At 40.4% G+C, this 26,608-nt stretch overlaps 1 protein-coding gene, 1 long non-coding RNA gene and 1 other non-coding gene across 3 annotated transcripts in view; 2 read left to right on the top strand and 1 right to left on the bottom strand.

Annotated features, from left to right (window-relative positions):
- USP13 (ubiquitin specific peptidase 13) overlaps positions 1–26,608 on the bottom strand; it is a 116,123-nt gene that overhangs the window by 69,187 nt on the left and 20,328 nt on the right. Inside the window, 3 exon segments of the mRNA XM_032483799.1 lie at positions 1,112–1,233; positions 9,389–9,449; positions 22,009–22,134. Of these exon segments, the coding sequence (XP_032339690.1) occupies positions 1,112–1,233; positions 9,389–9,449; positions 22,009–22,134 (309 nt within the window).
- Positions 11,385–17,289, top strand: LOC116664916. Its single transcript, XR_004321466.1, has 3 exons — positions 11,385–11,397; positions 12,093–12,096; positions 17,129–17,289. It is a non-coding gene; the product is annotated as an uncharacterized LOC116664916 (long non-coding RNA).
- LOC116666665 lies at positions 25,192–25,372 on the top strand. The gene has a single exon (XR_004323584.1). It is a non-coding gene; the product is annotated as a small nucleolar RNA SNORA81 (small nucleolar RNA).

The raw sequence follows: 26,608 nt of genomic DNA on the forward strand, positions 1-26,608 counted from the left end.
TGGTAGAAACCTGGTTCCTAACGACAGTGGAACCCCAAGCACAAAAGTCCCCTCTCCGCAGGGGCGAGTGAGGAGGTGGCTGTAGATACAGAGTCACACAACATCCAGGAGGATCGGGACCCCCAAGACCTGGCTTTGGTCCTGGCAGAGTTTGAGGAGGGAAAAAACGAACTGGCACGTGTAACTCTATCGACCCCAACCTCTGACCGCGCTACCTGCGGCCAGGCTCAGAAGTCAGGCGGCAACAGAGAGGGAGAGAGGGAGAGAATAGGGAAGGGAACACAGGAAAGAAGGATGCAGCGGTGGAGACAACACAGGAAATGAGGGAAGAACAGGAAAACGGTCTGGGTCCCCACAGGATTTGAAAATCAAAGTGTAACAGAAACTGGTTTCCTACCACCAACCCCAGCTTCACGTTGTTCAAGAAGACGTAAAGTCACTCTACAAAAAAGAAAGGAGAAGAAGAGGAGGGGAGGGGAGGGCAGGGAAGGGGAAAAAAAAAACAAAAAAACTCACCACTAAACCTAAATTCTAAAACCTAGAAAGCTGTCTTCGTCCTGGAACAAAACTAACAAGTGGGTTCACAGCCCCCACAGTCCTCCTGCAGACCCGGGATCAGTAAATATTCGGTTATTTTTATAACTGTGCTGCTGTGTTCTCAGTGGGGCCCTTTTATGTTTCCCAAACAAAATTCTACGTGGAAGGCCAACGTGCAGGAGAGAGAAAATTTTAGGCGTTCCTCTGATCGGAAGGCAGCCCCTCTCCAGCAGCCCTGGCACGTCTCGGGGGCGCGGTCTGAAAACCTAGGCAACAGACTGTGATTCACAGGTGGCAAGAAGCCAGCCCGCCTGGAGGAGGCCGCCGGTGAGCAGTGAAGCCCAAGCAGCCCCGAAGTCACAGGCGGCGGAGGGGACACCGCCCAACGTTCCTGGAATGGAGCCTCGCAAGGCCCTCTCCAGGAGGGAGAAGCGATCTGCCCTGCTCCAGCTCACTCTCCTCTCCTCTCGCTCGACCCGCCTTCCCCGCCTCCCAGCGCACGCACACGGCACACGCACACACACCTGACACAGAGTCACGCGCATCTAGCTAGCAGCCGTGCACACTCACTGACCAGGGCTGGTAACTCCTCAATATTTGGCAGTGCTATTTCATAGTGGTCTGGAAATATAACAAGCTTGGCTTCATCTTCATATTCATAATCGTCGCTATTTAAATCATCATCAGTATCTAGATCTGAGGAGAAAACAAAAACAGAGAACAAGAAAGTATAAGAGCACATTCTACACCAAGGCAGCACTCACTAGGAAAGCCAGAAATCCACGGGGACGACAAACCACGGGCCGACGTTCACAATTCCCGCCTCTGATGTTGCCACCCATCGGCCTCAAACCAGGAATAAAAGGCTTTTTCCAAGTTGCCGAAGTTCTACATCCGTATCTACTCGGGACAGATGTACAAAGAGGACTGAGCCACATCACACAGCTTTACCACTGAAATAGACATCTGTGCTAGATACTCAATTCTTAAAGATGTTTAGAGGAATAGGCTGGTCCTTATTATCTGTTGGGTACCTGGCTCCTGATTTCCCAAGAATGGGCTGGAATGTTTTTCACAGCACAGTGGAAGACAGCACATAGGTTTGAGAGCAGATAAACCTAGGTTCAACTCTGGCCCCCAAAACTTAATGTTTCTTTAAGCAAGTCATAAACTCTGTAAGCCTTAGTTTCCTCATTTGGAGAATGGAGATAACACTTATCTCACACAGTTTATACGGGGAATAAATAATAAATTATAAACAAGAGACCTGGCACATAAAAAGCTGTCAGTAAATGGTAACAATTATTTTAAAATAAAAATCTCGATTTCCCTCCCTCTCTCTCTCCCCCTCCCTCTCCCTCCCCACTAAGAGTTGTTGATATACTGCACAGTAAATCAGAGGGGGAAGCCCCATGATATAAGTAGTCCTGTTGTGCTTGGGCTGTGGAGAATTCTCAGTAAGAAATCTAGCCTGTTGTCTATCAAGTCATCGCCTCTTTGCTTGGCTAATCTCTGGGAAGGATAGGCAAAGACTCAAGGAAATGTCTTGTCACAATATTTACATGGACATTTCAGTCTTGTGCCCACATGGGTGCCAGCATCCCAGATCATGTTTGTATATTTAGATGTTTAGAACTATGGTGACAAAGAGCCATTGAGCCATGTTCCACCCACACACACACAAACCCACACACAAACATGAGCTCTGTAAATAGGAGAAAGCTATTTTACTAGACCAAGCAGCCGCCTGAGAAACAAAGTATCTAGATTCTGTTATGACCATGTTGTATGCCTCCAGCCAAAAACCTGGTATCTTTTTATGTACAGCTCTGCTCTTAAATTCTCAAAGGGAGAGCAGTTTTAGTGGAAAATGAGATACAGCTAAAATGCAGTCTACACATTTTAATAAAAGATTCCAAATAATAAGAATCAGGTATGCCAAAATAAACAAACTACATTGTTAGAAAGTTATAAGAGGTTATTTCGACAAAAAGCAACGTTTAAAAAAGAACCTAAGAGTTTAAGAACTAACTAATGGCATTTACTTAAAGAAAATGATTCAAATAAAGGCAGGCATTATATGTGCGATAAAAATCTGAATGCCCCAATATCTACAATGTTTAAAAATTAGAACCTCAATATTCAGTGAGAATGGTGTTCAATCCAATAGAATATTATTTAAATGATATTTAGTTAACTACATAGAAACACGGAAATGTTTATGCCACGTTAATGTTAAAAATGCAAAATTCATCTTCCCTGAAAAGTCTTTGTAGCAGTTAAAATCATAGACAAAAATTAGAAGGAAATCTGGACAAATGAAAATCGTGAGTGGGGGAGCTTTATTCTTAAATTTTTCTTTATTATTATGTATAATAAATTTAAGTAACCAAAGTACAAATCTTTCATTTTTGTGTACAGATTCAACTCATGTAACACATTATCTATGTGTCTCTTTTTCACAGAAAATATACTTAATGCTAATTCAGATCTTACCTGGCCAAAAACAGTGATAAACTAAGCCCCCCGACCCTGCCAAAAAAAAAAAAAAAAAAAAAAAAACTGCTCTGATATTGACTAGGTACTAAGCCTGGGCAAGTTCTTTCCAAGTTCATTTTCCTCATGAGTAAGCTATGAGTAATAATTACCTACCCAAGACTTTGAGAGGATGAAATAAAGTAAGTTTTTAAGGCACCTAGTACAGGATCGGTAGGTATTAGGGGCTCCACAGACAGTAGCTGCCACCCCCCTTACCACCACATCATCTCTTCCCTACGCTCCACACAACTAACATGATTGGCAGCTCCAAAGCAATCCTGAAATAAGCTTCAGGAGGACCAGGATATCATGGGGGATCTTCTGTGTGATCTGAGTATAGAGAAGATGCAAACTTCAAATGCTTCCAGGCTGTAGCTTTAAGAGCAGGAAATGAGTCTAATTCACCTTCCATAACCTTAGCCCCAGCCCAGCGCCCAGCGCCCAGCACACACCACACATTCAGTACATGCCTGTGAAAGGAGACTTTAGGAAGTTCACAACACCAGCATGCCAAGGACAAGAGCAAGGCCAGAGCATCCAAAGTGTTGTTAGAATTTTTTTTAATTGGTAACTGATGCATTGTTTAAACAAGGACTGCTGTCATGCAAAACGCAGAGCTTTGATGAGCTCCGTTACACTTAGTTTATAGTTTACTTTTATTTTAAAGTCAATGGGATCGAAGGGCACCACGATCTTTCCCAGACATCTTAATCCAATGCAGGGGAAAGTCACCAGAGGTAACCTACACTCTGATTCTAAGGGACAAATCTAAGGTTTCTCCTCAATACATGTGACCCCCACAATCCTAGGTATAAATCCACCTTTCTGTATTTCTCTGACTGGAGTCTCACCACCCCAAAAATACCTAGTTGAGGAACCTACAGAGTAACCACAGCCTAAGAACCAGCAAAACAAAGACTCCCAACCTCTCCAGCAGCTAAATTCCACTGGGAATATTAACTGGCAATCCTGGGTTCTTTTTCTAAGTCAAAAAAAATTTTTTTTCTAATACCTCTTCCTCAACTCTACTTCAATGATCCTCTCAGATTCCTAGAAGTGGCTGGGACCACAGCCATTTCCAAGAAGTCACTACAAAGCAGCACAGTCGAGGAAAGAATCCCTAAATCAAACGAGAGCTCTGAAGCCTGGCTCAGAGTTCTCTCGGCCTGACCACGTGGACTTTAACTTATGAGCTGGAGATGAGCAGGCTGCTGCTCCGGGGCTGTGAAATCTCACGAACTGCTCAAGAAGGCACAGGGGGATGGTCCTTGTGCACAGACCCGGCCCTAGGACCTACTTCAGAAGGAAATGGCAAAATGGGGTTTACGTCAACCTTCTGGTCATTATAGGCACAGATGAGTTTTCTGAACAGGCCCGTTCCTGGAACTTTCCACAAATGTTATTTTCAACCTGTCCCTGGTGAAACACACATGCCAGGGCTACAGCCAAAACAGTGGAACGGAAGCTCTCTGGGGTTTAGCGGTCACTCTTTGATCTCCCAGTCTACAGACACAGAACATTTACTCTTATCTGTGAAAGTGGGGAGGTGTCAATAAAAATGTGAATATTTAACACTATTTTCATGACATAACAAAGACATGGTATTTTTTTTAATTCACTGCATTAGCAGTTATTTACACATCTATACACATTTGTAGTTTTACTGTAAAAAAAAAATACATATGAGATTAGGCCAGAATCACATCACGAGTCCTGGGGTATTTCTTTGAAGATCCCAGACTCCCTTACATCCCCACTACTCTCCTTCTATCTCATTAAACAGTAACTTTTATACCTGCCTATTCCCCAAAGTCACAATCTTTCATACAGCTGTAAGTTATCCTTGTAAAAGACAGCCTAATAGTGTCCCTTTCCAGCTTAAACAACATTATTGCAGAGCTACACACACTTTCTCGGTTCACAGCACCGTTAAGCACCCCAGCAATTTTTGCACAGCAGCCCTAAGCCAAAAGAAATGCCTAGTAGTTCTGTTTATTTAGTAGTTAGGTCCAGATAACTTAATAAGCATTTACATTCTAACAAGTTAGTAACCATTTGAAAAAAATAATACACATATATTCAAAGAAAAATGTTTTATTTCACTCCTATATAGTCATAATTCCTTACTAATGGGCTGTGTGTGCCTGCTGGGCACTGCTCAACTTTTCTCTTTGAATGAGACTGGACACTGTCTCCCATATTCCTATTCCACATTATTTTCCTGTGGTACTTGCCTTTTACCATAGAAAACACCAAAAAAGCAGCTTCAGAAAGAGATGAAATTAATGAAACTACAACAAGCTAATCATTCATGCAATGTTCAAGCATCACTGTTTCCTTGAAGAGTTAAAACATCCCATGATGGACCTGTGAGTTCGCTGCAACACCCTAAGATGCCTCAGAACACAGTTTGGGAACCAAAATGTTAATGCTCCCTCCTGCCTATAGGAAAAAAGCCTGCAAGTATGGTATATGTCTAGACTATTGCTGGAAGAATACACAAGACATATAAGGATGCACAAACAGAAAATACTGTTTGTCTCTGGGCAGGGTAACCAAGTGGCAAGGAGATAGGGAAGGGAGAGAGAAACTTACTTTTCATTATGGAGGCTCCAATAAAGTTTCAATTTTAAGCAATGCCCATGTGTTATGTATTCAAAGGATATTTTTTAAATCCTAACTACTAAAAGAAGTATAAAGTTTAAGTGATTCAAAAATTAGCAATAACTGTCATTGTTGATTTAAAAAAAAATTACCAGCAAAAGCTAGAGCTGAGGGAAGGATTCTTAACTGGGGTGTGACTTAAATGACTGTCCAGGTATTCAGAAGGAAGAGTGACTTGAATGTCGAGGGGCAGAATGGGGCTCAGGAGACTCGGGTAAGCCATTCAGCCTCAGTTTCCCTTGTAAAATCAATACTGAAGGTCCTAACTGAATGATTCAACAGTTTCAACGTCACTGTTGAGCCAATGGAAAAGGAATTAGTCACAAAGTCATTAAGTGAACAGGGGGGAACCCTCTATCCAGGAGAAAGCATTAGTCATCTGCCTGTGTTCTGTGAGGGGGAAGAAGGGTCATCTTAACTACGCTTCAGTAGCAATGAAAAAGTACTTTCTAGTTGAAGAAACAAAGAGACTGCAAGAGAGTTCTGAGTTCTCTTCCTCTTCATGAAGAGACAGCCCAATGTCTCTTTTAGGAAGGACTCATGCTGAGGCTACTAGCTGCCTCCCAGCATTCATTCTCCATTTCTTCCTCAGTAACAGACTTTATTCAGTGAGGCACACGGTATAGGCATGTGACCAAGTTCTGACCAGAGAGGTGTAAACTTAAGTTCTGTGTGGGGATTTGTGAGAAGGCTGACAAAAGGAAGCTGAATCCACTGGGAGATAAGGTTTTTCTTTTCTGTCCTTCCCTCTTTGTCTTCCCTACTTTCCAGAAGGGGGACATGATGGCTAGACTTCCAGCAGCCATTTTAGGCCATGAAGTGACCATGAAGGTTGGAAATCACAGGGCAAGATGGAGGGTGAAACAGAAATATGGGAAGAACCTAGATCATGATCAACATGAGGCCACCACATCAGCCTGCACTTGCCGCTTCCTAACATCTGCATGAAATGAGAAAAACAGTTACCTTATTTAAATTCACCAGTTTTGGGGGTTTTGGAGGGGGGTCATCTTTTTTTGTTTTTGTTTTTTGGTTTTTATTCTTTAAAATCACCAGTATTTTAAGTTTCCTGTTACATAACCAGAGGCATGCCTAATACAATCCTTCACTGAAATTAATTTACAGGCCACACCAACCTGAAAACAGAGCTGTGATCAGTGTGGCAAGAGAAGAGGGCCTGCTGTTGGGAGATAAGAAGCACCAGCTGAGGAGCTGTAAGTCACGACTCACAAAACCAAATTCTTACTGACATAAAATTAGCGAAGCATCTGAGTATAAAATAACAGAGAGAAACGGTGCCTAGGACAAACCCCAGAGTGCCTACAGCATTCAAATTTACATTTTTTAAAAACTGGTACAGTCCAAATGGAACATTTTTACTGGGCTGTGAGTTTCAGGCACACCCTGTGGCTTTCTAAGACATGGAATGTTGAGAAAACACAGAGAACAGCCTGTAGAAGAAGTCCCACTGAAATGAAAGGGAGGGCTGGTGCTCCCAGGAGGGGGCCACACTGAAGCCCAAAACCTCAGTGCTTACCTTTGGATTAACTTTTAAAGCAATTACTTGACAATATCTTCTACCACCAAAATGACCACTAGAAAAATCAAACTGCAAGGTCTTTTGAGTAAAAGACATAAAGGTTAAAAGACAAGAGGTCAACTAACTTCTTTATTCAACCAAAGAAAATAATGAAAAAATAACAACAGCGAGTCAAAATGTTTAATTATTTCCACCTTCAAGAATGCCGTGCTGGGGGCAAAGGGTGTAGCTCAGTGGTAAAGTGCGTGCATAGCACAGAGATCCTGGGTTCAATTCCTAGTACCTCCATTTTAAAAAACATTGTTTTTAATAAATAAATAAACCTAATTATCTACCCTCTACCCACTCCACACACCCCCAAAAAAAGAAAAAAAAAGTGTTTTTTTAAAAAAAGAATGTCATGCTGATGTCACTGAATTCAGAAGAAGTCAATTATCTCTATTATTGGAAGGGAGCCAAAAGTTTACAACCAAAACATCAGAATGCAGTCACTTTAGCTTTCAGGCCCATTCTAAGCTGCTCTGAGTTTAATTGGTTGACTGGGGTTGTGGTCCAAACACATGCCGAGCAGTGCGAAAGATTGGCCAGGGTGGAAAAACCCACTGCAGATAAGCCTCATCAAGAAAACCACAACTTGAAAATCGAGAGAGAAAGTTAGCAAGTGGGCCCAGCGCAGAGCGACAGAGAATCAAAGCAGGAAGGAAACTCAGCCCCATGACTGTTTCCAATGGCTGTACTTTTCAAATAATTAATGTCTTTTTATTACAGTTTGTTACAGAAAAAAATCAAATACAGATAAGCAAAAAGAAGAAAATAAAAATTACCTCAATCCCACCACCAGGAAAGAGCTACTATTAACAATTTGGAGTATATTTTGCCAGACTCTACCAGACTTTCAGTAATCTATGTACATGTGTATATGTGACACACACACACACACACACACACAAACACACATATACACACACGCACATACATATATGCACACACATACACACATATGTGAGTATATATGTATAGATGAAATCACAATATGCAAACAACTTTGAAATTCCTCTCAAACAATAATCCCAGCAATTTAGGGGTATAAACCTGCTTGTTCAAAAATTAATAAACCACTTCTTCTCTCAGGAAAACCATATCAGAAGCTTAATATGAAATATGATCATGATTACATGATACAGAAACCACTACGAATTTGCATGAGCAAAAAACCTTTTCTTCTGAATGAGGCAGACAGAAAATCACCATCAGGCAAACACCACAGTAATCCCTGTTGCAGGCAAGACCCACTGATGGACGATAAAATTAGCCAGCAAACTTTGAGGAGAAACAAGTATTAGCGTAATCTCAAAGTACCACTCCTGAGATTCTGATTAATTACACTTTAACTTTGCAGTGGAGAAACCCAACAGACACCACCTTCACAAGGGATCAAGGTTAACCTCACCAGTGTGAAGACATCCCAGCTTCATGTGCGCCCTGATATCAGGCACCGTGGAGGGCCCATCACCCCTACAGTATTCTTGCCAAAAATGCATGACCTCAGACTTACCATGAGGAAACACGAGAAACCCAAACTGAGGTACATTCTACAAAATAACTGGCAAGTAGTCTTCAAAAGTGTCATAAAAGTGCCACGATTATTAAAGACAAAAAAAGACTGAGGAACTATCATAGATTAGGATTAAGCAAACATGACAACCAAATGCAACATAGGATCCTGGAACAAAAAGAGGACATTAGTGGAAAACATGGTAAAATCCGAATAATCTGTCGTTTTGCTAATATTAAAAAAAGAAAAAAAGAAAACCTGCCTCTTCATTAAAGGCAGTGGAAAAAAAGAGACCAGAAGCAGAATCACAATTACTCTCCACTCACTATAAAAACAATTGTTTCAAAACACTAACCCAACAAGAGTGCTGAGAGCATCCTTCACCACTGGGTAAACACGAAGTAGAGAAAGATCATCTGGAATTAAATTGGCTCCTCTCATCCTTAAACTGTAGAGCAATAAACAACCTATTATTTAAACCGAACATGCACATGCACATGCACACACATACACAGAGAAAATCCGGGCACACTATTGATAACTATTTACATTACCTAAAAAAATCTTGGAATTCCTCCTTTTGGGTAAAGCTCCACCAGATGCCCCTCTTACCTTCTGAAAAGAAAACAAGAGATTGTTAAAATGCAGCCTATGCAACAGACAATGGAGGCATGGGACAGGGGGCACATCTCAGAGTTCCCGGTTTTTATAAGAGGCCAAAAGGAAATATTCAACCTGAACTAGAGATCCCAGGATAAACAGGAACTTGACCCAAGTCCATGAAGGTAGGTAAAGGGCAATGCTACTGTTCCACTGGATTATGTTTTCACCAAATTATCAAGTAAGCACTTCTGGAAAGGGAAGTGAAACCAGGAATCGAGGTGAAGTGGGCACTTCAACTGCAAATCGGCACATGCTCCCAAGAGGCCTGGGGTCCATGCCTGAGGTGGGAGCTACTCCGGAGTGATGGTGGTGGCCCCAGGAGGGAGACTCTTGTTCCCCTGCAACCCACCCACCGGACCCCTGTGCTTGGTCCTGGGTGTGCACAACAATTACTGTTGAAAGAGTTCATAATTATTAATAAAGAGTCACTGATGTTCTGGTCATATTAAACCTCAATCTAACCTCCCTAGGCACTTCTGGAGCTCCACCGATCAGCCATGTTTGCCATCCTAAGCTTCATGTATCTTCCATCCCCGGCCCCAGTGCAAGGACATAAACAGCCATCAAGTGGTTATGCAAAAGAGGTCATTCATTCACTCATTCCCCTTCTGATTCACACTAAGAATTTTACTCTCAAATAGCATAATTAAAACGTTTGTCTCAAAAGGCCAAAACCGTATTTCTACACTGCATGTGCCTCCCGTTATTAGAAAAGAGCACGTTTCCAACACGCTGCGGCGTTGGGGTCGAAAGCCTGGCCTCTTTTCAAGCAGCCACACCTTATGGCAGCATCGAGGCCTTGCCTGCTTCTTTAGTCTCTCCTCCCGTCAATCTTAAGTCTCCTTTCCCACATTTTATCATTTGGCAATAAAGGCGGAGACTCATCTTTGCGAATTCTCACAATAAGTTTTTACAGCTTCTAGTACAAGTTTATAGTTCACATCTTAGGAATGTGAAAATTACTGAAGGCTTTAGCTCAAAAACCTGTCTCTCCAAACACTAATGCCACGTTCATGTCACCTTTCTTGGAATCCGCCTCCTCCGACATCGCAGAGCCTCTGTTCCTCTCCCCTCCACTTAACGCCTCAAAAAATGCTGAAATAAAACCTGCACCAATAGCATATTTAACAAGCCACATTTACCAATCCTGGAGGTCACCTGAAATCTCTCTACAGAAGTTTACGGCATCCTTTTAATTGTTCCAACCTCACTGTCCCCTCCGGCCCTGCGTGACAGTGGAGGGAGAAGAGAAGAAAGGAACTGTTGGAACACGCAGCTCTCCTTGACTGTGAGAGTCACATCTGAGACTCGGATTAGATCCACTTCCTTTCAGAAAAGAAAAAAAAAAAAAAAAACTACTAGGTCTTCCTTCTGAAGACCATCACCTCTGTGCATGCAACAGTGACCACTAGAAATCAACAGGGTTTGAGAAACTGGAACTCCTCAGTCAGCAGACGTGCCCGTCAGACTCCGTGCGGGAGTTCAGGATGCAGAGTGAATGAAGACACGCTCCATCCACTGAGGAGCTCGCCAGCCTAGTAGGGGAACATGCACACAAAGAGCAGGACAGACTCCGGTGAGTGTTACATGAGGTGAGGATCACATCATAAGAAAGAAATGATAGTTCTTCTGGGGATGGAGGGTTTGGGCAGGGCTGGTGAGGGAGGAAGAGCAGCAGGCCTGGCATACAGCAGCTGCTCAGAGAGTATGTGTTGGTTGGTTGGATGGATGGATGATGACAGATGGACAGGTGGATGGATGGATGGATGATGACAGAGGGACAGGTGGGTGGATGGATGGATGGACAGATGGATATCCTAACCTCAGGGAGTACAACAGGTAAAAGGAGCAGATAGGAGTAGAAGTAGGGTATCCCCCCCCCCCCAGAAAAAAACAGCATGTACAAGTGCCTAACATCACAGTGTGTCCAGAAAGAAGTGGTCTGCTGTGTCTGGAGCCCAGAGCTGATGGAGTACGAGGGAGGGATAGAAAGGTTACAGGGGTTAGATCATGGAGAGCCTTGTAATCACACGCAGAAGAGTCTGGACTTCATCCTGCAAAATAGAGAAAGACATCTGGGATTTAAGCTCCAGTGTGCCACCGATGCACAGATGGATGCGTCTGTGAAAAGATCGCTTGGGGTGCAGTGGACAGACTAGGTGGGATTAAAGGCGGCAAGTCTGAAGGAAGATTAGTCGGGAAGGCACAGCACTAGCCCTTTTAAGGGATGAGCACTCACACAACAGTGGGGATGAAGAGGACAAGATGGACATCTGAGCCATTTGGGAGGCCCAGATAACTAGACTTGGTCACCAACCTGCCACAGAATGAAAGCAGATTGCAAAGGATGTCTCGGCCTTGAGAAATCAAGACGAAGAACAACTCGGAGAAAGAGGATAATTCATTCAGTCTGGGCACAATGAGCCTGAAGTACCTATGAGGTGTTTGAGTAGAAGAAGCCAGGCCTGAGTCAGATGGTCAGGTCTCCAGCTCCGGAGAGATACTGATTTGCAAGTCACCAGCTCAGAGACAGCCGCTAAACAAAGGTATGGGTGACACGGATGAGGAAGAGCAGCTTTCAGAGAAAGAAGACAGGATGGTCAAATGGCATCCTAGGAAATGCCAGTATTTAAAGGATAAAGGAATGAAACGATGCCAGTGAAAGGAAGAGAGAAAGGGCAGTCTGCGAGCGGGGAAAGCCAGCAAAGAACGGTGCTAATGAAAGCAGGGGTGGAGCAGTTCCAAAAGGAAAATAAGTTCAAAGACTCAAAAATTCGTGTGAAATCAGAGCTAAAGCATATCCACCAAGTGTGGCAACTAAGAGGTCACTGACAACCTCAGCGGTTTTAGCGGATTCACAGGAAGATGGATCAGACGGCAGTGGTGAACTTAAAGGGAGGTGGAGTGAAGATGAGGAGAACAGAAAAGTTTTAGAGAAGCTTTAATTGATGGATGGGATGACTGAAGGAGGACTCAAGTCAGAGGGACAGTTCTGAGGTGTGCTCTTTCCTAGCGTGGGAGAAAAAAGCCAGAAGAGGGAGGTGTTGGAGATATAAAAGGGAGTGGAGTTAATGAGGCAGGAGAACAGAGAGAACACAGCTTTCTGCAGAGATGGGAGGAAACCAAAGTGGAGCCACTGCAAATGAGTTCCCAGGAGGGGAGGAAGGAGCTCAGGGAGTTCCTGTCCAGCGGTCCCTGTTTTCTCTGGGAAGTACAAGTCCAGTTGTTTTCTGAGAACGATGAGGGAGGTGCAGGTAGGGGCTCGCGGAAAGCACCCAAAGTTTGGAGTGGGAGAGGAAGTAGAGCAGGGTTGCAGGGCAGTGACAGGGCCCAGTGGAAAAGGCAAGGCCAGGAATTTGACACGGTCCCAAACCCCATGGCAGTGCGGGATTCCGAGCCGTGCGTGCGTGGAAGCAGAGGATGATACTGATGTGTGCACGGGCTGGGGTTCTGGAGGACAGCCAGGGAGGCAAGACAAGGGGATGAGGGTCAGTTGAGGGTATCAATAAAAAGAGAATGTTTCAAGTCATGGATCCTGAGAATGAGGCTAAACAGGTCAAAACAGGAACAAATGGGTGAAAGAGCTAACATGAGAGAGGGCTGTGGTCGGAAAGTGAAATGCTTAAAGCGTCAGAGGCAGAGCTAACTGCATTCTCTAATTCTGCCACTAGCTTTGTGACCCTGAGCAAGTTGTTTCAAGCCTCTGGGCCTCAGTTTCATTTTTCCCTCCCAGTTTCCTAAAACGTCATCACTTTCCGCTAAGACAGATGATACAAAATGAACTTCATCAGAATTGCTATGTCCCACCTAACAGGAGTGGTGAATGTAAATCACGTAACATCAGTCCAACGTTAGATTATTTTCAAGCTAATCATTCAGTTTATGACCTATCTGACCTCCTGGCCTTTCTTCCTCCTATTCTCCCCACTGTCCAACTAGGGGATCTCTCCTTTGTCCAGAACTTAAACAGAGAACATATTAGCTAGGCTAGGGTGAGAGAAAGATGAACTTTAAATCAGCATGGACTATTCAGAAGATCCAAGACGGTCTACAAACTATTAGGACTAATGCAAAAGTTGAACAGTATTGCTAAACATAAAATCAATATTTGAAAATTAATAACATCCCCAAACACCATCAATAACCAATTAAAACACCTTAGAGGACAAAAGACAGCAGTAACAATAGTTCTAAAAATTATAGGGTACCCTTAGAAATCTAACAAAATAAAAGCTCCATTATTAAAAATTGCAAGATATTACTGAAGGGCATAAAAGAGACCTGAATCAATAGAGGGGTATGCCATGTTGAACAGTCATTCAATCAGTGTTTATGAAGCACCTGCTATGTGCTGGGCACTGTTAAGTGCTGAGGACACAGAGGTGAACAAAGCAGACAAGAGTTCCTTCCTCATGGAGCTTACACAGTGCTGTGGATTATAGATCACCCTACAAATTCAGTGTTATCATGATCAAAATCTCAACAAGATTTTTTTAACTAGATGAACTGATTCCAAAATCTATATAGAAAAATCAACATCTAAACCCATTAAATTTCTAGGAAAAAATGAACATGGAAGAAGTGCTTCTACTGCTAGATGTCAAGACCTTTGGGAACAGTACAGAGATATTTGTCTAAATAAGAGCAACAGAACAGAACTGAGAGCCCCCAAGCAGACCTAAGTGTGACTGGCAACTTAAAATATTTTTTTTTAATGGCACTATAAACCACTGAGAAGGACTGTACTACTCTAGTAATACCGAGACAATTAGTTATTAAAAAGGGGGAGGGGGAGGAGCAGAATCCCACATTTGACACAAGTATAAAAGTAGGTTATAGATGAATTAGACCTAAAAGGGGCCAGGTCAAGATAGCAGAACAGAAGGACGTGGAGCTCACCTCCTCCAACAAATAAATCAAAAATACATCTACATGCGGAAAAATTCTCACAGAATACCTGCTGAACGCTGGCAGAAGATCTCATAAAACCAAAATTGCAAGATTATCACATAACCAACAGGACGAACAAAAAAACAAAGGAATTGGGACGGGACCTGCGCCCCTGGGAGGGAACTGCGAAAGAAGAAAGGTTCCCTCTCCCTGGGAAGCCCCTTCACCAGCGGGGATATCAGCCAGGACAGTCAGGGAGATTCAGAGGGTCAGAGGAGAACCCAGCAGCAGGTCTGTGGCAGGCAGAACAGAGCGAGACCAGCACAGAGTCCCAGCCACCTCGCTGCACTCCCCAGCCCTCGGCATATATCTGCTGGTGCACACAAGGGCTGGGTGCTGAAACTCAGGCTTCAGAGAGCAGACTTGGGAAGAGGCCTGGGGTTGGCTGCATGGAGGGGCTGGAGTGTGGTCCAAGGCACAACCAGGGGTGTGCACAAGATGCTGGGGGCCACCACTGAAGCCCCATTGTTAACATGCACACTGAAGGGAGGAGTGGGGCCGCCACGGCAGCCTTATTCTCGGGGTGCTCACAATGCGCAACTCTGCCTCTAAGAGTTTTGGGACCACACAAGTGGAGTGGGTTGCGCACATGCGGAGACAGGGCTGAAATCTGAGCCAATCCCCAAGGGTCACGCAGAAGCAGGGCTGAAATCTAAGTGTCCCAGTGGCTGAGTGATCCACGGATTTACATGCCTACAGGCAGCTTTGTAAACTCAGTGCCTGCAGGACATTCAAGCAGACTACTTGTGCTCCTGGGGCCAGTGCGGTCCAGCAAGTAGCAGCTGCAGGCTGAAGAAGTAGGGCTGGGGTCTGGGCTAACTCAGTAGACCCACAGTGGATCTGGGTGTGCAACTACGGCAGCCCCACTGCCTGAGCTCAGCGGTTCTGTGCTAATGGATGTGCACTAGTGGCTCTGTGAGCACAGGTGAGCACAGGTTCACAGGTGGCTCTGTGAACACCCAGGCCGACTGCCTGACTACCTATGGTTGAGGCAGGGCTGAGGGCAGTGCCAAAAACAGTGTACTTTGTGAACCCACACACCAGGTGACAGGAGACACCACAGAGTGCCCTTCCCAATGGACGGCCCCTGGGGAGGAATACGCGGTGGCGTGTTTCCCAGCAGCAGTACTCCAGTCCCGCCTATCTCACACCACAGCTCAAAAACGGGTCAGGAGGGCCTCTACTCCAACAACTAGGGGAGCAGACCCTGCCCCCGACAGGGCTGTGACACCACAGAGCAAAGAGGATGCCTTGCCCAACATCAAGCGCAGGCTCTCGTCACAACACCAATCATATCCCCTATGGAGGGGATAACAGCCTGCACACACAGTGAAAGGATATATAGCAGGCTTCCATACTAAAAACAGCCCCAACAAAAATATTAGACTCATGCAGGCTACACAGGGACCCTCCTGCATAAAAACAGCCCTTCAAGACCACAGTAGATACCTGTTACTCCTAAATTCATAGTCACTGAACTATAAGTAAAGTAAAGAAGCAGAGGAACCACTCTTAATTAAAAAAACAAGAGAAGTCCCCTGAAAAAAGAAAAAAATGAAATATACCTCTCCCGTTTACCAGATCCCATGTTCAAAACAGGGTAATGAAAATTCTGGAGGAATTAAGAAAGGCTATTGACAGAAATGTAGACTACTGTAAAGAGGAACTAGAAACTATAAAGAAGAGCCAATTAAAATTAGAAACCTCACTTGCTGAGACAAAAGACAAAGTAACTAAAGGCAATAAATAACAAACTGCCATTTGCAGCAACATGGGTGAAACTAGAGATTATCATATTAAGTGAAGTAAGTCAGACAAAGAAAGACAAATATCATATGATGTCACTTATACGTGGAATCTAAAAAAAAAAAATTACAAATTTTATTTACAAACCAGAAATAGACTCACAGACATATAAAACAAACTGTGGTTACCAGGGGGGAAAAGGGGGAGGAGGGACAGATTAGGAGGTTTGGATTAATAGATACACTTTACTATATACAAAATAGATAAACTACAAGGACCTACTGTATAGGTAGGGAACTATATTCAATTTCTTATAATGAGCTGTAATGGAAAAGAATCTAAAAAAAATACATATATATGTATGTATATGTATAAGTGAATTGCTTTGCTGTACACCCGAAACTAACATTGTAAATCAACTATACTTCAGTAAAAAATAAGAATTAAATAAAAACAAGGGCCATAAAGAAGGACATATATTATAAACGGATCAATGCAAAAAGATATTGCACTTGTTAACATATAGGCACACAATATAGAAACACATAAATACATAAAACAAATATTAATGGACCTAAAAGATGAAATTGATGAGAATAAAAAAATAGTAGGAGACATTAACACCTCACTCATATTAATGGACAGATCTCCCAGACAGAAAATCAATAAGGCAACAGAGATCCTAAATGATACAATAGAACAGTTAGACTTAATTGATATTTTCAAGACATTACATCCAAAAGAAACAGAATGCAAATTCTTTTCAGGTGCACATGGAACATCCTCTACGATTAACCACATACTAGGACACAAGACAAGTGTTAACAAATTTAAAGAGGCTAGAAATTATTTCAAGCATCTTTTCTGACCACAACAGCATGAAACTAAAAATCAACCACAGAAAGAGAAATGAGGAAAAAATCAATTACATGGAGACTAAACAGTGTGATACTAAGAAACCAATGGGTAAATGATGAAATAAAAGAGGAAATTTTAAAAATACCTTGAGACAAATAACAATGGCAACACAACCATACGAAATCTATGGGATACACCAAAAGCAGTCCTTAGAGGGAACATAGCAATGCAGATGATACAGGCCTTCCTCAAAAAAAAAAAAAAAAAAGAAAAAAACTTCAAATAAACAATCCACCATTTAAAAGAGTTAGAAAAAGAAGAACAAATCTCAAGTCAGCAGAAGGAAGGAAATAATAAAGATCAGAGAGGAAATAATAAAATAGAGATTTAAAAAACAAAACAAAACAAAGCAAAAAAAAAAAAAAAAAACCAGTAAAACTAAGAAGTAGTTCTCTGAAAGGATAAACAAAATCCACAAACCTCTAGCCAGGCTAACTAAGAAGAAAACACAGAGGACCCAAAGAAACAAAAGAAGAAATGAAAGCAGAGAAATAATAAACAATACCACAGAAATACAAAAAACTATAAAAGAATACTATGAACAATTACATGCCAACAAACTGGACAACCTAGAAGAAATGAACAAGTTTCTAAAAATGTACAGCCCACCAAAAACTGAATCAAGAAGAAATAGATAATTTGAACAGACCAATAACTAGAAGTAAAATAGAATCCATAATTAAAAAAAAAAAACTCCCTGCAAATAAAAGTGCAGGACTGGATGGCTTCCTTGGGGAATTCTACCAAACATACAGTGAAGAAATTACATGGATCATTCTCAAACTCTTCCAAAAGACTGCAGAGGGAACACTTTCAAAGTCATTATATGACACCACTATCACACCCTGATACCAAAGTAGACAGACACTACCAAAAAAGAAAATTACAGGCCAGTATCTTTGATGAATATACATGCAAAAATTCTCAATAAAATATTAGCAAACCAAATACAACAACACATTAAAAAGATCATACATTACGATCAAGTTGGATTAATCCAAGAGACACAAGGATGGTTCAACATACACAAATCAATTAATGTGATACACCACATCAACAAAAGAAAGGACAAAAACCACATGATCATCTCAATAGATAAGAAAAAGCATTTGATAAATTCAACATCCATTGATGATAAAAACTCTTACCAAAGTAGGTACAAAGGGAACGTATCTCAACATAATAAAAGCTATTTATGACAAACCCACAGCCAACATAATACTCAATGGTGAAAAGCAGAAAGCCTGCCCACTAAAATCTGGAACAAGACAAGGATGCCCACTCTTACCACTTCTATTCAACATAATATTGGAAGTCTTAACCACAGCAATCAGATAATAAAAAGAAATAAAAGGGATACAAATTAGAAGAGAAGAGGTAAAATTATCATTATATGCAGATAATATAATACTATATAGAGAACCCTAAAGACTACACACAAAAGCTACTAGAGCTGAGAAATGAATTCAGCAAGGTAGCAGGACACAATATTAACTTACAGAAATCTGTTCCATTTTTTTACACTAACAATGAAATATCAGAAGGGAAAGTTAAAAAAAAATCCTTTTAAAATCTCATCAAAAAAAAGAAAATACTAAGGATTAAACCTGACCAAGGAGATGAAAGACTTATATGCTGAGAACTATAAAACACTGATAAAGGAAACTGAAGGTGATGCAAAGAAATGGAAAAATACTCCATACTCTTGGACTGGAAAAATTATTGTTAAAATGGCCACACTACCCAAAGCAATCTACAGATTTAGTATGATCCTATCAAATTACCCAGGACATTTTTCACAGAACTAGAACAAATAATCCTAAAACTTATATGGAACCACAAAAGACCCAGAATTGCCAAAGCAATTCTGAAGAAAAAAAACAAAGCTGGAGGCATAGTTCTCCCAGACTTCGGACAATACTATAAAGCTACAATAATCAAAACAGTGTGATATTGGCACAGAAACATACATATTCATCAATGGAACAGAATAGAGAGCCTAGAAATAAACTCACTCACCTATGGTCCATTAATCTTTAACAAAGGAGGCAAGAATATACAATAGAGAAAAGACAAGTCTCTTCAGCAGGTCGTGTTGGGTAAGCTGGACAGCCACATGTAAATCAATGAAGTTAGAACGCTCCCTCATACTACAGACAAAAATAAGCTCAAACTGGCTTAAAGACTTAAATATAAGACATGACACCATAAAACTCCTAGAAGAAAACATAGTCAAAACATTCTCTGACATAAATCACAGCAACATATTCTTAGGTGAGTCTCTCAAGGCAATAGAAATAAAAGCAAAAATAAACAAATGGGACCTAATAAAACTTATAAGCTTTTGCACAGCAAAGGAAACCATAAACAAAACAGAAAGACAACCTATGGACTGGGAGAAAATATTTGCAAATGATGAGACTGACAAGGGCTTAATTTCCAAAATATACAAATAGCTCATACAGCTCAATAACAAAAAAATCAAACAACTCCATCAAAAAAATGTGCAGAAGACCTAACTAGATATTTCTCCAATAAAGACATACAGATGGCCAATAAGGACATGAAAAGATGCTCAACTTCGCTAATTAAAGAGAAATGCAAATCAAAACTACAGTGAGGTACCACCTCACACCAGTCAGAATGGCCATCATTAAAAAGTCTACAAATTACAAATGCCAGAGAGGGTGTGGAGAAAAAGGAACCTTCCTACACTGTTGGTAGAAATGTAAATTGGTGTAGCCACTATGGAGAACAGTATGGAGTTTTTTTTTTAAACTAAAAATAAAGGTGACATATGATCCATCAATCCCACTCCTGGGCACGTATCTAGAAATGATGAAAACTCTAATTCAAAAAGATACGTGCACCCCAATGTTTGCAGCAGCATTGCTTACACTAGTCAAGACATGGAAGCAACCTAAATGTCCATCAACAGATGACTGGGTAAAGAAGATGTGGTGTATTTATATACAATGGGACATTACTCAGCTACAAAAAAGAATGAGATAATGCCATCTGTAGCAACATGAATGGACTAGAGACTATCATACTAAGTGAAATAAGCCAGAAAGAGAAAAACAAATACCACAGGGTATCACTTACAGGTGAAATCTAAAATATGACACAAAAGAACTTATTTATGAAACAGAAACAGACTCACAGACATGGAAAATAAACGTACAGTTACCAAAGGGGAAAGAGGGTGGGAATGGATAAATTAGGAGTTTAGGATTAGCAGATATAAACTACTATATATAAAACTGATAAACAACAAGGTCCTACTGTACAGCACAGGGAACTATATTCAATATTCTGTAATAAACCAGAATGGAAAAGCTATATATGTATATGTATAAAGCTATATATGTAAAGTTATATATGTATAACTGAGCCATTTTGCTGTACACTAGAAACTAACACAACATTGTAAATCAACTATACTTCAATTTTAAAAAGACCTAAAATATTAAAACATTCACTGTCTGTCTGTCTGTCTGTCTGTCTGTCTGTGTCTCTCTCACATTCACACACACATACACACGCGTGTGCATGCACTTCTGGAAAAAAAATTAGAAGAAATATCTTTATGACCTTCAGTTGGAAACAATTTCTTAGACAAGATACAAAAAGTACAAATCATAAAAGTTTAACAAATTAACTACATCAAAATTTGAAACTTCTGTTCTACAAATTAATTCATAAACAAAGTAAAAAGACAAGTCACAAACAGTAAGAAAACTTGTATGTAACAGACAAATTTTTGGTATCCAGAATGTAAAAAGAGCTAATCAGAAAAAGATAAACCCAGAAAGAAATAGGCCAAAAATATAAATAAGCAAGTCAGAAAACAAAAAATAAGAATGGCCAATAAACATACGAAATCTCCTCAAGGAAATGCCAAATGTTTAGATGCCACTTCAACAATCATTAGATTGGCAAAAATCAAGTCTGATCAAGTGTTGGTGAGGGTGTGGGGCAACATACTCATAATCACTGCAGATTGACATATAAACTGGTGCAACCACTCTGGGGAGGGACTTGGCAATATCTAGGAAAAATGAAGATAAGCACACTCCTGAGCTGATATTTCCACTTGTAGGTGTATTTCTGAAAGAAATCTTGTACATGTTTCCCCAGGAGAAATGTATAAAAATGTTATTCAATACGTTGTTTGTAGAAGCAAAAGAAATGGAAACAATCTAAATGAATAGAAGAACAGATGACAAGGTGGAACACCAAACAACTACTGAAATGAATTAAATACATCCAGATGCACTGCAGCATGGATAGATTCTGCTGCAGGGGAAAGCTCCACGGAGAATTAGAGGTAGCAACATGATGCTTATCGACATCTTTAAAACACATGAAGCCATACTACACACTGTTCATGAATACCCATATAGCTACATAAAATATAATGGCATGCACGGGAATGAGAAACAACGAATTCACAACAGCGGTTACTTCTGCAGAGGGAGGGGACCAAAAGGGACTTGAACTTTTAGGAAAGCTCTTTCTCTGGCTTAAAAAAAAGAAGCAGAACATGAAGCAAAAATATCCAAATGTTTTTTGTTTCTGATTTTTGTATCCATGAGTGTTTCTGGCATTATTTTCTATACTTTTCAGACTTGATTTTTTTTTTTTCAATCAGCCAATCCATGTCTTTCTGAACAATTCTAATCCGAAGTTTAGAGGAAGAGAAATATAAAACTGGCTAAGATAACGTTTGGGAAACCTATGAATCTCTGCCAACAGTGCTATCTTTCTTTCCCATCATCCAAGAGAATGAGAAGTTATGTGGGCATAGTAAAATCTCCATGGGATGAAACCCACCCACTAAGACCACATTACAGGGAAGGTGTCAAGGCCAGTTCTCCCAAAGCGTGTACCTCACCTCTCGCACATGTCTTTTCAGGTGCATGTAGACACTCTGTCCAGTTTTCCGAAAATGTCTTTCCACGTGTTCCCTTCCAAAGGCCAAAAATGTATTCATGCATACATAGAGTCCACCTTCAGAATTCTAGAAGAAAGAGACACATTACAACATTAGTCAAGCAGTCTATATGCAGAAAAAGGAAAGGGGAAGGAAGGCAAACGATGACAAACAATGAAAACAAAGTCTAGCAAAAGGCCACCTGGCCGTGGTAGTCATCTACGGTGACCTCTAAAAGCTCACAGCCACCCAGCAGCAGCTCCTACCCAACCTGGGGTTCCAAGTGCTCCCAGCCAGCTGAGCACAGTCTCACAGGCAGGGAGCTCCTCAGAGAGCCTGGGAAATAAACATGCCTGTCTGACTTTCTAAACTAGGGTAACGGACGATCAGAGATAGAAGAAAGTTGGCAAATGATCCAGCAACCATCACTGCAATGGTTCATCACCAGTCTTCCTCCTTGGTCAGTGAAAATCTCCAGGAACATAAAGTTTTATACCCTTTTCACAGGATAGGATGCTTCAAAGATATTATTCCCTTCCTTTGGTGATGCATGGTATCTGATGGTACCCATTAAATAAATAATAACAATTCAATAAATAAATAATAATGTAATAAGTAAGTAATAAAGGACGGAGTCCTCACCTTATTGCATGCCTGATGTGTGCCAGGGGCTTTGCATGTACTATTTCTAGTCCCAACAATACTGCACGCTGCTTAGTATGATTCCCTTTGTGCAGTTTAAAAAAAACGAAGGATAAGTCACTTGTCCATGTTCACATAGCTTGGAAGTGTCAGAGTTAAATTTGAATCTATTTCTCTTTTATCTCTCTATGCCACATTTCAAATATTATTAATTATAGACATACTTGAACAGTCAAGGACAGTGTTCACATTTTAGACACTTGATTTTCTATCCCAGTTTCATCTCTCCTTTTCTCTCACTTTGCTTAATGTGCTTCTCTGTAAACTTAGCCTATAAAATCAGCCATCCTTTCCTCAGCAGAAATAGATTTTTATTATGCTACTAGTCTTACCCTTCCAAATAATTTTTTAAAAATCAAGAATTTTAAACGCCTGTCAGAATTGCCAACAAACACCTACCAAAAATCCTTACATTGAATTTTAGAAGAGCACAAACTACAATATCAAAACAGACACTGATGCTCATTGCAAATATATGAAAAATAATTTTAAGGTTCCAATACCTCAAGATTGTTTATTTTTTTAATTTCTAATAAAGTTTTCCAACACTGTAGCTATGGTTTATAAGCCAGACATAAAGGACTCTTGTCACAACAAGAACATTATGACAGCATTAGCACAAACGTGTGCTTATTATTACAGCATTTACATTGCATAAGGCAAGAAAAAGGCACAATGATCACAAAGAAAGAAAGAAAATGGTCTCAATTTGCTGATGACATTATAGTCTATACAGAAAATCCTAAGGAATCTACAAACTACTAAAATAACAACTAGTAAAACTAATAAAGAATTTAATTTGGCCAGGTCATGGAATACAGGTCAATAGATAAAAAATCAATTTCAATTTTATACACTGGCAATACTTACAAATGAAATTTTTAAAACTTGACTATAACATACCATCCAAAAAAACTCAGTATTATACATCTTATGCTTCTGGTTAGCTTTTTTCCTTTAAATGAGATCATTGGACTAAAATTAGAAAATTTCTTCAACTAGAGGTAACACATTGCATTCACCTGATCCATAGATCAGGTAAATATTTTCAAAAGTTTTTTTTAATAAACATATTCTTTTGCATAGTCATAATCCTTAAGGAAAAAAATATTGCATCATTATAATTGTCAGTTATTCATTAAGCCCATTAAATTGAGCTTAAAAAAAAAAAATCACTTCCATTCTCTTCCAAGAAAATGTATTTGGATCAAAAGGAATTCAAACCAGAAGATATACTGGAGGAAATGAGATTTGTAACCCAAGGTCCTAAACTGCCACTAATTAGCCCTGTGGCCTAAACAGGTTTGTCATACGGTCTCTGAGCTTCAGTGTTTTTCCTCAACAAACATGGCTGAACCAATCATTCTTACCTCACAGGGTTTCATGATGTTCAAAGGGGATGACACGCCCTCTGTACTATAAAGTAGTACATAAACATCAATAATTATTTATTGTGAGCTAAAAGTTCTGTGTGCTATCTCCTATTATCTCAATTATTTTATAATTGAGCGGGAATTAAGCAGAAGCAGGGAAAAAGCAGAAGGAACAAAAAAAGCGAGTCTGACAGCCACACAGCCTGCGAATAACAAATATTAACCTGTCAGAAAAAATGTATTAGGCAGCTAATGGGTGAACCAAGAAGTTAGCAAGCTAAGAAAAATGTTCAAACAGAGCATTCTTCTGAAGAAAAATATAGATTAGCTATATAATGCAAGAGTAATCTCTAAAATAATTATACAGTCTTTGCTATTTCATTGCCAAGAGTCTTTGACTTATTAGAGATCTTGATAAAAATCTGACATGCCAAACTTTCAATCTCAAATTTCTGGAGTCACTTGATATTGTCACAAAGAGAAAAACGCTTTGGCACTCACAGACAACCCCGCATAGGGAAGGATCCTACTACAAACATCCACGGGCATCTTCCATCCAGCACACGGGCTGGCCTCTAAAGCAGCACATGCCTCTCACCAGAGGCTCTGAGATGAAGGCACTGTCCAGGGCACTTGCCAGTAATTCTGAAAACTCAAGACACACTGAGACAGAAAACCCTTTAAAAGCTAACCATACAGAACACCCCCCAAGTCTAATGATCTACACTTTCTTCCCTCTTGCCTCATTAATGTCTAAATGCTGGTCCTATAAGACAATTTCTTTCACATACAAAATCAATACTCCATGCCATGTGCTCTGAACAGCTTCTCTTACTAATGTTGAGAAGTCTGTGCTGACAAATCTCCCCCAAATTCCTTTGCGACCAAAGCACACAGAATGGATTATAGCTTGGGATCAATCAGAGCTAATTGACTCTTAAGTTTTCAAACCTTCAACCTCATCCTCTCATTGACCACCCACACCCCCACTAAGATCTCTGCCCCTAGAAAGCACTCCAAAGCAGTTCCCTTCGTGTGACCAAAAGTGCAGCCAAGGAAATGAGGCAGGACGTTCTTGTTTAAGCACCGTGCTGAAACTGCACAAACTAGGGCCACATCTTGGACTTCGTAGTAATGCTGGCAGAGTACACACAAGAAGAAGAGTAATTATACTTGACTGTAAAGACTGGGATGGCCCACCTCTGTCTTAATGTCCGGTGTCCATTGTTTTAAGGTTTGATGTGCTGTGTCTTTACAAAAAAGATAAAAATTAAAGAAAAAATTTTTTAAAAATAAATCAGGCAGGTTAGAGAACTGTACCAACTGACAGTGAAATGCAACTCAAAGAGTAAGAGGGCAGAACACAAAACAATACTTTTTTCAAGTAGTAGTAGTAGAGTGCTTTATTAAATTAAAATAGACTACAAATGCAATTCACATATATTGGACTAATTTTTTTTAAATAAATGGTAGCATAATAATGGAGATTCCAAAAATATATTCATTCTATGATCACTGCTGCCGTAAGTAAACCACAAGATATACAGAAATGGGGGTGGGAGGAAGAAATCAGTAATAAAAGTTACTGGGACAGTAGGACATCAGCATAGAAGAAAATTAACCTAAGATGACACACATCTTATACCAAACACTATAATAAGGTCCAGATAGATCAGCACTTCAAAAACTGGAAAAGAGCAGAATAGCATATTTATCCTACTTGGGAAGAGGAAAATAATTTCTGGCCAAGAAAACATGGGATATCAAAAGAGATGGAGTACTTGAGGATAAAAATGTAAACACTAGTGAGCACGTTTTACGTTACAAAATGTAATGAAACAAACAGAAAACCAACAATAACAGAATGGGGAAAGATACAGCAATAACAAAGAAAAGCTTATTTCCAAACTACGTAAAAATTTGATAAAGTTATAGGATGTCAACATTCAGGTTCAAGTTGGTAAGAGTTTGTCGGCATTTTTAAAGAGCTTTTAGTTTCAGCCGTAAGAAAATATTAAAATCGAATCATCATATCTTCACCACCACCTGAAGTAAGCACATTAAAGCAATCTCAAGGCAGTTATATGTCTACTGAACTAGCAAAAAGTATGGAAACTACACAGCCTGAAGCCACAGAGGAAACGTGTACATCCACCCCCACAAGAGAAATCAGTTCCGCCCTTCTCGAGAGCAAGGAAACTGTGGCCTTCAACACAGTATCGCTCCTTTGGGTCTGACTTCAGAAACCCAACAGTAAGAGAGAAAAATAAAAATTATTTTTATAAAAATATTCACAGATATTAAAAAATTTTCTCCTAGAAGAAATAAAAGCAAGAATAAACAAATGGGACCTAATGAAACTTACAAGCTTCTGCACAGCAAAGGAAACCAGAAATAAAACAAGAAGAAAACCTACGGAATGGGAGAAAATTTTTGCAAGTGAAACCGACAAAGGCTTGATCTCCAGAATATATAAGCAGCTCATA

The sequence above is a fragment of the Camelus ferus genome, chromosome 1 (genome assembly GCF_009834535.1).
Source record: "Camelus ferus isolate YT-003-E chromosome 1, BCGSAC_Cfer_1.0, whole genome shotgun sequence".
Taxonomy (NCBI): domain Eukaryota; kingdom Metazoa; phylum Chordata; class Mammalia; order Artiodactyla; family Camelidae; genus Camelus; species Camelus ferus.